Source organism: Aquarana catesbeiana, linkage group LG08 (genome assembly GCF_042186555.1).
Source record: "Aquarana catesbeiana isolate 2022-GZ linkage group LG08, ASM4218655v1, whole genome shotgun sequence".
In the NCBI taxonomy this organism is placed as follows: domain Eukaryota; kingdom Metazoa; phylum Chordata; class Amphibia; order Anura; family Ranidae; genus Aquarana; species Aquarana catesbeiana.
In genome coordinates, this window is record NC_133331.1 from 45,712,728 (window position 1) to 45,725,388 (window position 12,661).

At 46.9% G+C, this 12,661-nt stretch overlaps 1 protein-coding gene across 4 annotated transcripts in view; it reads left to right on the forward strand.

Annotated features, from left to right (window-relative positions):
• The first annotated feature begins 5,676 nt into the window (after window positions 1-5,676).
• CACUL1 (CDK2 associated cullin domain 1) overlaps window positions 5,677-12,661 on the forward strand; it is a 38,365-nt gene continuing 31,380 nt past the window's right edge. For 3 of the 4 annotated variants that reach the window (XR_012235630.1, XR_012235631.1, XR_012235632.1), the window contains exon 1: window positions 5,677-5,896. Coding sequence is in view for 1 of the 4 variants with exons in the window: in XM_073595787.1 (XP_073451888.1) it covers window positions 5,773-5,896 (124 nt within the window). In the remaining 3 variants the exon portion in view is untranslated. The remainder of the gene's footprint in view (window positions 5,897-12,661) is intronic. The other variant, XM_073595787.1, reaches the window with a different exon arrangement.

Consider the following 12,661-nt stretch of genomic DNA (forward strand, 5'->3'; position numbering starts at 1 on the left):
TCTAAACTCGTTTGCAGGCAAATCTGAGAGACATAGCAATTTATCCTTTACCACAGCTGTTCCTCAAGTAGAGTAGCAGATTATAAGATTGAGATTATTTGGGATTACAGCTGTTTTCTATGGAATGACAGATAAATAATAGAAAGGAATGTCCATAGATTATAATGGGAAGCAAGATGTGACCTGGAGTCAGAAATACTGGTCATATCAGATCAATCTTTAGCAGACATACTCTCTATGTCCAGTGGTGATGTCCAAATTTCACATTAAGTGGGATTATTATTGTTTTCTATGGAATGACAAACATATGACAGAATGGAATGCCCATAGAGTATAATGGGAAGCAAGATGTGACCTGGAGTCAGAACCATTGGTCATATCAGATCATTCTTTAGCAGACATACTCTCTATGTCCAGTGGTGATGTTCAAATTTGACATTAAGTGGGAATATTAATGTTTTCTATGGAATGGCCAACATATGACAGAAGGGAATGCCCATAGAGTATAATGGGAAGTAAAATCTAAACTCATTTGCAGGCAAATCTGAGAGACATAGCAATTTATCCTTTACCACAGCTGTTCTTCAAGTAGAGTAGCAGATTATAAGATTGAGATTATTTGGGATTACATCTGTTTTCTACGGAATAACAAACATATGACAGAATGGAATGCCCATAGAGTATAATGGAAAGCAAGATGTGACCTGGAGTCAGAACCATTGGTCATATCAGATCAATCTTTAGCAGACATACTCTCTATTAGGGATGAGCTTCGAGTCGAACTCATGTTCGACTCGAACATCGGCTGTTCGCAAGTTCGCCGAACAGCAAACAATTTGGGGTGTTCCCTGCAAATTAGAATGCCGCGGAACACCCTTTAAAACCTAACAAGCCAAGACAGTACCAATACCCCCCAAATTGCCCATTTTTGGAAAATAGACAGTCCAAGATATTTAGTAAAAGGCATGGTGAGTTTTTAGAAATTCTTTGTAAAATCAAATTTTTTTTTTTCAGTTTTATTTTTTCACAAAATTACATTGTTAGCAGGTTATTTATCAAACACAGCATATGCATACCACAAATCACACACCAAAATACATTCTTCTACTCTTTCTGAGTATGATGATACCACATGTGTGAGACTTTTACACAGCGTGACCACATACAGAGGCCCAACATGCAGGGAGCACCTTTAGGCATTATAGGAGCATAAATTAATAATTTCCTGACTACCTCTTGCACTTTTAAAGGCCCTGGAGCACCAGGACACTGGAAATGCCCCAAAAATAACCCCAATTTTGAAAGAAAACACCCCAATGTATATTCTAGAAGGCATAATAAGTCTTTTGAACATGTCATTTTTTTTTTGAAAATTTGGAAAGAACATGAAAACGCATTTTTTAATTTTTTTTTAACAAAGTTGTCCATTTATACAATATTTCTAACACATAGCATGTACATAACAAAAATAACACCACAGATTCTCCTACTCCTCCTGAGTATGGCGATACCACATGTGAAAGACTTTTCCACAGCCTGGCCACATACAGAGGCCCAACATGCAGGGAGCACTGTCAGGTGTTCTAGGGGCATACATGTCAAGTCTAATTTGACTACCTATTACACTTTTGGGAGGCACTGTAGTGGCATGGATAAGAACTGATGTGGCATGGATGAGCATGAATGGGGATGGATGAGCCGTGGATGGGGATGACTGAGCATGGTTGAGCCATGAATGTGGATGCCTGAGCATGGATGGGATGACTGGGCATGAATGGGTATGGCTGGTTAGGGCTGTGTATGGCTGAGTATGGATAGGATGGCTTAGTAAGGCTGAGTATGGTTGGGTATTGCTGGGTATGGCTGAGTATGGATGGGGGTGGATGGGATGCCTGAGCATGGATGGGTGGAAGAATGCTGCAATGGGCACAGAGCAGCGCTGTGGGAACTACAGATCCAGCCCGCAACGCTGCTGCACCCGATCTCTCCCCTCTCCGTTCACACTGTGCCGATTGGTACAGAGAGGGGAGAGAGAAACCAGACATGATGCCGGTTTGTTTACAAGTGATTGCTCTGTCATTTGTCGGAGCAATCACGTGGTAAACTGCTGCTGTCAGCCGTGATCCATGATGCACCGGGTCCGGTCATGGATACTCCTGTGTGTGCGCCTGCGATTCTGGGAGGACATCATAGTAGGCCCTCCCTGAGTTATCGAGCCACGCTGTAGCCATCATTTGGCAATAGTGAGTTTGTTAAAGGGTTAAATCAAGGTGTGTTACTTATGCAGTGTAGCCAGAATACTTCCTTTAAGATTGCATCCAATAGGGACCTCCTCAATTTTGCAAAAAACACACATCAAAAAAATTGAAGATGCAATCCCAATCTTTGCAATATTCTCTTTAATTGAAATATTCATATACATTGCAGGTAATCTGAGATCAGCGACTGCACAGTTTCGACCATAACATGTTCTTCATCAAGCAGCACGTGTGCTTGATGAAGAACATTGTTATGTTCGAAACTGTGCATTCGCTTATCTCAGATTACCTGTAATGTATATGATTATTTGAAGTAAAGAGAATATTGCAAAGATCGGGATTGCATCTTCAATTTTTATACATAAAAAAACTGTCTTAAATAAAGGCAAAGCCTTTAAATGAGGCTGTTGTCTCAGATGGAATATATGTCCCTTTTAAATAGCTACGGTATATCTTTCAGGTTTGCCTGCAAAAGAGTTGATATATATTATACTTTATGGGCATTTCCTTCTTTCATTCCTTAGAAAACAATTATAACCCAATTTGTCTTGATTTTAAATATTGCCACTGAATTTGGAGAGTATATCTGCTAAAGATTTATTTGATATGTTGAATGGTTGTGACTCCGGGTCACATCTTACTTCCCATTATAGTCTATGGGCATTCCTTTCTATTATTTATCTGTCATTCCATAGAAAACAACTGTAATCCCAAATAATCTCAATTTTAGAATCTGCTACTCTACTTGAGGAACAGCTGTGGGAAAGGTGAAGTTGCTATGTCTCTCAGATTTGCCTGCAAACAAGTTTATATTTTTCTTCCCATTATACTCTATGGGCATTCCCTTCTGTCATTCACCTTTGTCATTCCATAGAAAACAATAATAATCCCGCTTCTTTTTTGAACATCACCACTAAACATAAAGAGTATGTCTACTAAAGATTGATCTGATATGTCCAATGGTTCTGACTCCAGATCACATCTTGCTTCCCATTATACTCTATGGCAGTGGTTCTCAACTCCTGTCCCCAGGACCCACTAACAGGCCAGATTTTAAGTATTACCTTGGGGAGATGCAGACTAGAATATTTCAATCACTGAGCAGCAAATGATATCACCTGTGATGTATTTCAGTTATCCTGCAAAACTGGCCTGTTAGTGGGCCCTGAGGACAGGAGTTGAGAACCACTGCTCTATGGGCTTTCCTTTCTATTATTTATCTGTCATTCCTTAGAAAACAGATGTAATCCCAAATAATCTCAATCTTACAATCTGCTATTCTACTTGAGGAACAGCTGTGGGAAAGGTGAAATTGCTATGTCTCTCAGATTTGCCTGCAAATTAGTTTTACTTCCCATTATACTCTATGGGCATTCCCTTCTGTCATGCCATAAAAAAACAAAAATAATCCCACCTAATCTCAATATTAAATATGGCCACTGATATTTAAAAGTAGGTTTTTAAAAAAAAAAATGATATGTCTAAAGAGTCTGTCACAAATTTATTTTTTTTTTCAATTATTCTCTATGGGCATTCCATTCTGTCATTCCTTTTAGTATGTCCTGTTCCTATCACACATTTTCTGTCGGAAGATCCGCCCGTGTGTACGGGGCATTAGAGTGGATTTTAACCCCTTCCCGCCGACCGAACGCATATATGCGTACTCGGCTTTCCGGGGTTATACCGGGATGATGCCCGCAGCTGCAGGCATCATCCCGGTACCGTTGTTTTCAGCGGGCGATCGGCTACCCGAGTATAACAACCGATGCGGCTAAAAGCCGCTCGGCTGTTATACCGGAGGAGCGGGAGGGGACATCCCCCCCTCCAGCCGCCTCCCGCCGCTGTTACCGGGCCTCCCGTGCGATCGGGAGGCCCGGTGTCTGTTCCGCTGCCTTCGGCGGCTGGGGGCGGACTGGAACGAAGCTGCGAGCGGCTTCGTTCCAGCCTTCTTCTTGTAAATGCGGAAGCGACGTCATGACGTCACTTCCAGTTTACTCGGCTGCCAATGGCGCCGAATTTAAAAAAGTACACAGTATTCAGAATCGCCGTTTTCGGCGATCTGAATACTTTGAAGTGTAAAGGAGGGATGGGGGGGTCTTTTAGACCCCCGATCCCTCCATAAAGAGTACCTGTCACCACATATTACTGTCACAAGGGATGTTTACATTGCTTGTGACAGCAATAAAAGTAAAAAAAAAAAAAATAAAATTTTAAACACAATTTATAAAGTACAAAAATAAATAAAATAAATTAAAAAAAAAAAAAAATTTTTTTAAAGTGCCCCTGACCCCGCGAGCTCGCGCAGCGAAGAAAACGCATACGGAAGTCGCGCCCACATATGTAAACGGTGTTCAAACCACACATGTGAGGTATCGCCGCGATCGTCAGAGCGAGAGCAATAATTCTAGCCCTAGACCTCCTCTGTAGCTCAAACCTGGTAACCGTAAAAAATTTTTAAAGCGTCGCCTATGGAAATTCAAAGGTACCGTAGTTCGTCGCCATTCCACGAGTGCGTGCAATTATAAAGGGTGACATGTTTGGTATCTATTTACTCGGCGTAACATCATCTTTCACATTATACAAAAAAATTGGGGTAACTTTACTGTTTGGATTTTTTAAAATTCATGAAAGTGTCACTTTTCCAAAAATTTGCGTTTAAAACACCGCTGCACAAATACCGTGTGATAAAAAATATTGCAACAATCGTCATTTTATTCTCTAGATTCTCTGCTAAAAAAATATATATAATGTTTGGGGGTTCTAAGTAATTTTCTAGCAAAAAATACGGATTTTAACTTGTAAACACCAAATTTCAAAAATAGGCTTAGTCATGAAAGGGTTAAAGGTTCAAAGAATGTCAGGCAGAATGGTCGGCCCTCACACATGTTCACTTCATCAAATCTGGCCTTCTTTGAAAAAAGTTTGGACACCCCTGCTATAGAAGGACAGAGGGGATTTGGGGTCCTATGGGGGGGTTTGGTGCTTCTATATGGTAACAGAGAGGGGATTTTGGGTCCTGTGGGGGAAGAATTGTGGTTCCTATTGAGGAATGGAGCAGATATTGGGTCCTATGTGGGGGGGGGGGGGAGAGGCTGGGTACCCTGGTGGAGGGACAGATGGGGGATTGGGCTCCTATAGAGGAACATATGGGGGGGGGTTGGTGCTCCTATAGTGGGGAAATGGATGTAGAGTCATAAGGAAGGAGAGAAGGACGGGGGAGTTGAGGCTCCTATAGGGGAAGCAGAGGTGTGTTGGGGCTCAGTCATAGGACAGTCATGAACTTCGTGCTCCCTTCTCACTGCACAGCCCGCCTCTCAGCCAACCCTCCTTCTCTAGAGGGGGAGGGGCCTACGGAGCGGCGTGTGAGCAGTCCGGGGACGCGCACGCAGGCGAAGCTGTGGACGCGGCTGGACCCCGCCCTCTTCCTCATTCCCACTGCGGAAGTGTCGTTGAAGGCGGGGCCTGGGATCAGGTGACCGGAAGTAACGGGTGATGGTGTCTCTGTGGCCGGTGGATGGAGGAGGAGACGATGGAAGAAGATCCCAACCACAATCACTGGCCGATCCGACCTCGATCACCGACCAACCCTGACTACCTGAGGAAACCGATCTCTATCAACCCCGGGACCAACAAATTCTGTGAGTGCGTCACCCCCCCACCCATATATACCCCCCACCCTATCCACAGGCCCCCTCCCATTCATGTCCCCGCCCTCTACCATGTATATACCATACATTATATACCTATAGCCCACCCCCTCCAACAAACTCTGTGCCTGGCTCCTCCCCCAGATACATATACCCTCTTATATGCCCCACCCCCACTTCTATACCCCCTACACATACCTTTCCCCCATATATTCCTATCTCACCTGTATACCCCGCTATATACCCCTCTTCCTCTATCTGTCACTGGACCACACCCCCCTATGAGGGAGCCTGGCTGTGCCTCCAACACCCCTCCCCCCTCTCTATATCCTCATCCTACATAACCCCACCCCTTCTACAGGACCCCCCCATCCTACAGAACCCCCTACATAACCCCACCCCTTCTACAGGACTCCCCCATCCTACAGAACCCCCTACATAACCCCACCCCTTCTACAGGACCCCCCATCCTACATAACCCCACCCCTTCTACAGGACCCCCCATCCTACATAACCCCACCCCTTCTACAGGACCCCCCCCATCCTACAGAACCCCCTACATAACCCCACCCCTTCTACAGGACTCCCCCATCCTACAGAACCCCCTACATAACCCCACCCCTTCTACAGGACCCCCCATCCTACATAACCCCACCCCTTCTACAGGACCCCCCCATCCTACAGAACCCCCTACATAACCCCACCCCTTCTACAGGACCCCCCATCCTACATAACCCCACCCCTTCTACAGGACCCCCCCATCCTACAGAACCCCCTACATAACCCCACCCCTTCTACAGGACCCCCCCATCCTACAGAACCCCCTACATAACCCCACCCCTTCTACAGGACCCCCCCATCCTACATAACCCCACCCCTTCTACAGGACCCCCCCATCCTACAGAACCCCCTACATAACCCCACCCCTTCTACAGGACCCCCCATCCTACATAACCCCACCCCTTCTACAGGACCCCCCCATCCTACAGAACCCCCTACATAACCCCACCCCTTCTACAGGACCCCCCCATCCTACAGAACCCCCTACATAACCCCACCCCTTCTACAGGACCCCCCCATCCTACATAACCCCACCCCTTCTACAGGACCCCCCCATCCTACAGAACCCCCTACATAACCCCACCCCTTCTACAGGACCCCCCATCCTACATAACCCCACCCCTTCTACAGGACCCCCCCATCCTACATAACCCCACCCCTTCTACAGGACCCCTCCATCCTACAGAACCCCCTACATAACCCCACCCCTTCTACAGGACCCCCCCATCCTACATAACCCCACCCCTTCTACAGGACCCCCCCATCCTACAGAACCCCACCCTTTCTACAGGACCCCCCCATCCTACAGAACCCCCTACATAACCCCACCCCTTCTACAGGACCCCCCCATCCTACATAACCCCACCCCTTCTACAGGACCCCCCCATCCTACAGAACCCCACCCTTTCTACAGGACCCCCCCATCCTACAGAACCCCACCCCTTCTACAGGACCCCCCCATCCTACATAACCCCACCCCTTCTACAGGACACCCCTTCTACAGGACCCCCCCCATCCTACATAACCCCACCCCTTCTACAGGACCCCACCCATCCTACATAAACCCACCCCTTCTGCAGAACCCCCTACATAACCCCGCCCCTTCTACAGGACGCCCCCATCCTACATAACCCCACCCCTTCTACAGAACCCCCTACAAAACCCCACCCCTTCTACAGGACCCCACCCCTCCTACAGGACCCCACCCCTCCTACAGGACCCCACCCCTCCTACATGACCCCACCCCTTCTACATGACCCCACCCCTTCTACAGGACCCCACCCATCCTACAGGACCCCACCCATCCTACAGGACCCCACCCATCCTACAGGACCCCACCCATCCTACATGACCCCACCCCTTCTACAGGACCCCACCCATCCTATATAACCCTACCCCTTCTACAGGAACCCACCCATCCTACAGGACCCCACCCATTCTACAGGACCCTCCCCCATCCTACATAACCCCACCCCTTCGACAGAACCCTCCTCCATCCTACATAACCCCACCCCTTCGACAGAATCCCCTACAAAACCCCACCCCTTCTACAGGACCCTCCCCCATCTTGCATAACCCCACCCCTTTTACAAAACCTCCTACCTAATCTCACCCCTTCTACAGAACCCTCCCTTATCCTGCATAACCCCACCCCTTCTACAAGGCCCTCCCCCATCCTGCATTACCCCACCCCTTCTAAAGAACCCCCTACATAACCCCACCCCTTTTACAGAACCCTCCCCCATCCTTCATAACCCCACCCCTTCTACAGGACCCTCCCCCATCCTGCATAACCCCCCCTCTACAGACCCCCCTTTCCTACATAACCCCACCCCTTCTACAGAACCCCCCTGCACAACCCCTCCCCTTCTACAGGACCTTCCCCATCCTGCATAACCCCCCCTCTACAGACTCCTCCTTCCTACATAACCCCACCCTTTCTACATAACCCACCCCCCATCCTACATAACCCCATCCCTTCTACAGAAACCCCCTACACAACCCCTACCCATTCTACAGAACCAACTGCAAATCCCCACCTCTTTTACAGAACCTCCTACATAACCCCACCCCTTCTACAGAACCCTCCTACATAACCCCACCCCCTCTGGAGAAACCCCCTACGTTACCCCACACCTTCTACTGAACCCCACCACTTCTATTGAACCCCCCTCCTACAAAACCCAACCCCTTCCACAGAACCCTCCCCTCTTTACATACCCCACCTGATCTACAGAACCCTCTCCCCTTCTACACAACTACACCCCTTCTACAGAACCCTCCCCCTTCTACAGAACCCCCCCTCCTCTCCTACATTGGAAGTGGTCAGCAATGATGTGAAGGTTGGGGGGCCAGTTTGGTGGTGGTGGTGAGTAGATGGGGGAAGGATTGATTGGGGTAAGACTAGAAAAAAACGTAATGTGAGCAAATCAGTGGGACGGATAGCTTACACCCAAGGGTTCTCAAGGAACTTAGTCATGTTATAGCCTCATCATTATTCCTAATCTTTAAGGGCAGCTTAGTGACCAGAATGGTGCCGGCTGTTGATGAAAAGCTAACATGGTAGATATGTGTACCTGGAAACTACAGACCAGTTAGCCCAACATCAATAGTATGTAAACTATTAGACGTAATGATTGGGGACTGAGAGTTTGCTGATGAAAACAGTATCATTAGTAGCAACCAGTATGGATTCATGAAACATCATTCTTGCCAGACCAACCTGTTAACATTCTATGAGGAGGTGAACTGTAATCTGGATAGAGGAATGCCTGCGGATGTGGTGTATCTGGATTTCGACAAAGCGTTCCATACAGTACCCCATGAACACTTATTTTACAAACTGAGGTCTCTTGACATTGAGGGATAGTGTATGTACCTGGATAGAAAACTGGTTACAGGGGAACGTCTGAAGGGTGGTGATTAGGGATGAGCTCCGGCGTGTTCGCATGGCGCACGTGCCGAGCCCGCCAGGAAGTCGGCACGGCGCAGCGCTAATCACAAGCAGTGAGACATTTCCCGATCTCTGCAGCCGCACATCGGGAAATGTCTCACTGCTTGTGATTAGCGCTGCCCCGTGCCGACTTCCTGGCGGGCTCGGCACGTGCGCCATGCGAACACGCCGGAGCTCATCCCTAGTGGTGATAAATAGATTATCTTCAGTTGGTCTAGAGCAGTGTTTCTCAACTCCAGTCCTCAAGGCGCACCAACAGGTCATGTTTTCAGGATTTCCCTCAGATGAAACAGCTGTGGTAATTACTAAGGCAATGAAACTGATCAAATCACCTGTGCAAAATAGTGGAAATCCTGAAAACATGACCTGTTGGTGCGCCTTGAGGACTGGAGTTGAGAAACACTGGTCTAGAGTTATAAGTGGGGTACCTCAGAGCTCTGTCCTGGGATCACTTCTGTTACATTCATAAATGATTTAGTTAAATCTCTGTTTGTTGATGATGGGCAAACGTATGGCAAATGAGGTTCGGGCTGGGTTCCCACTATAGCGCTGGTTCCTGCATCACAACCACTGCAGGTGTAAATATTATGTTAATGACACCCCCAGATCGGTTTAACAGATTGTAGTGCGAACTGTGGATTCGGATAGGAATCGGATCACATAGGAGAGAACACCCATGCCATCTGATTTCCAGTGCAGGGTAAAAAAAAAAAAGTCCCTGCACCTTTTTTGTGCGAATCCAATGCGAGTTCAGCCATACAACTGTATACAACTCGCATTGCTCAGACATCGACATGTCATGTGCACAGCAATGCGGGTGCAAATCACATGTGATGTCTGTGTTTGTATATATGTGTGAACCCAGGCTTGATGTAAGAAAATGTAAAGTGATGCACTTGAGGGCTAAAAAGAAATATGAGCAAAAGTTACTTGCTAGGGGAGAACCTCTGGGGGAATCCAGGATGTATAAAAGATCTGGGGGTCCTAGTAGATGACAGGCTCAGCAATAACAAACAATGCCAAGCTGCTGCAAGCCGAATATTAGCATGCATAAATAAAAAAGGAGATAAAACTATAATTCTGCCATTTTACAAACCTCTGTCCAGTTCTGGGTACCAGTCCTCAGGAAGGATGTGCTGGAACTGGAGACAATCCAAAGAAGGGCAACAAAGCTAATAAAGGGGGCTGGTGGGGTGGAGGTTTTGAGGAACAACTACAAACATTAAATGTATTCTCCCTGGAGAAGAGACACTTAAGAGGGGACATGATAGCGATATATACAAAGCTTTGAATGGTGACTTTAGCATTGAAAGGAAACATTTTAATCTTCAGCCTGTTAAGCCAAACAATGAAGTTCTATTTAACCACTTCCCACCCGCCTCATTGCGGATAGACATTCGCAATGTGGTTCCGTTATCCTGACTGGGCATCGTATGACGCCCGGCAGGATAAGCCGCTCGTTCGCGCCGATCGGTAGTGTGGTGTGTCACTCTGATCATGGTATGATGTAGGATTTTTACTACGTGATCAGCTGTGACCAATCACAGCTGATCAAAGCAGTAACCAGGAAGTTCCAGTAATCGGCATTCCTCAGTTCGCACTGACAGGGAGAGCCAATCAGTGCCCATCAAAATGCAGATCAGTGCCCTTCACAGATGCCAATCAGTGCCCATCAGTAATGACTATCACTGCCCATCAGTACTGCATATCAGTGCCGCCTATCAGTGCCCATCAATTCTACATATTAGTGCCTCCTCGTCAGTACCCATCAGTGAAGGAGAAAACAACGTTTTATAACAGAAACAAAGAAAAACTTTTTTTTTCCCAAAAATTTTCAGTCTTTTATAGTTTGTTTAGCAAAAAAAAAAAACCCAGTGGTGAATAAATACCACCAAAAGAAATCTCTATTTATGGGAAGAAAATAGTAAAAAATGTCATATGGGTACAACGTTGCATGGCATCGCAATTTTCATTCAAAGTGCGACAGCACTGAAAGCTGAAAATTGTCCTGGGCAGGAAGGGGGGAAAATGCCCGGTATTGAAGTGGTTAAGGCCTGGTTCACACCCATGTGGCTCTGTTTTGCGTGGGCACGGCAGCCTCCTGAAAAGCAGGGAGAGGGTCTCTGCTCCATTTTTGGAATTGCAGCCCGCAGGGGAACCCACAAGTACAGTGTGGGAGTAGGGGCGGGCCCACAGCGGCAATCACCCGCACAGATGTAAACCTAGCCTTAAACTGCGTAGGGGGCTCTTTATTGCTTGAGCTGTAAGGATGTGGCACTCCCTTCCATTGTTGGTGGTGTCAGTGGGGAGTGTAGATAAATTCAGAAGACTTTTAGATATGTTTCTTAGCAAACACAATGTAGAGGGATATGGGAAATTGTAGTGACATAAACACACACGGGTTCAACCGGATGGACCGGTGTCTTTTTTTTTTTTTTTTACCTTACCAGCTATGTAAAGTGGAACTATACTCACCTCTAGTGATGCAGCCTCGTGGAATTTCCTGCCAGTCGATGACTGTACAGGGGCAAACAGGTAGGTAAAAGACTTTAAAGTGGGGTTCCACCCAAAAAAAAAAAACTACATGAAAAATCCTGAAAAAAATTTGGATGTTTTTTTTTTTTTTTTTTTTTACTTACCTCTAAATGCCTGTTGCTAGGTGGTCCCTCATGGTCTGCCTCTTCCAGTGCCTGGGCTGGTGACATCACTTCCCCCTCGGCACAGGAAGGGCTCAGCTCTGCTCCCCTCCTGTCAATCATTTGGGACCCATTACAGGTCCCAGGTGACTGAGCAGCCAATCGCGGCGCCGCTCGCGCATGCACAGTGGATGCCAGGCTGTGAAGCCACAGCCTGGCGCCCACAGTTGCAATGCCGGCGCCGCTGAACGGAGGGGGGAGACGAGCGGGGCTTCGATCCCCCGCATCGCTGGACCCTGGGACAGGTAAGTGTCCAATTAAAAGTCAGCAACTGCAGTATTTGTAGCTGCTGACTTTTAATTTTTTTTTTTTTAATGGACCTTGGGTGAAACTCCTCTTTAATGCAGTGAGACACTGGGGTTGATTTAATAAAGGCAAATAGACTGTGCACTTTGCAAGTGCAATTGCTCCAGAACTTAGTAAATAAGGTAAAGCTTCACTTTGCAAAGAGTACCCAATCACACACAAGGAGAATAAAAAAAAATGCACTGTCTTATGCATTTTAGTAAAGCAACCCCAGTATGTTTCTTTTGCATTAAAATTCTG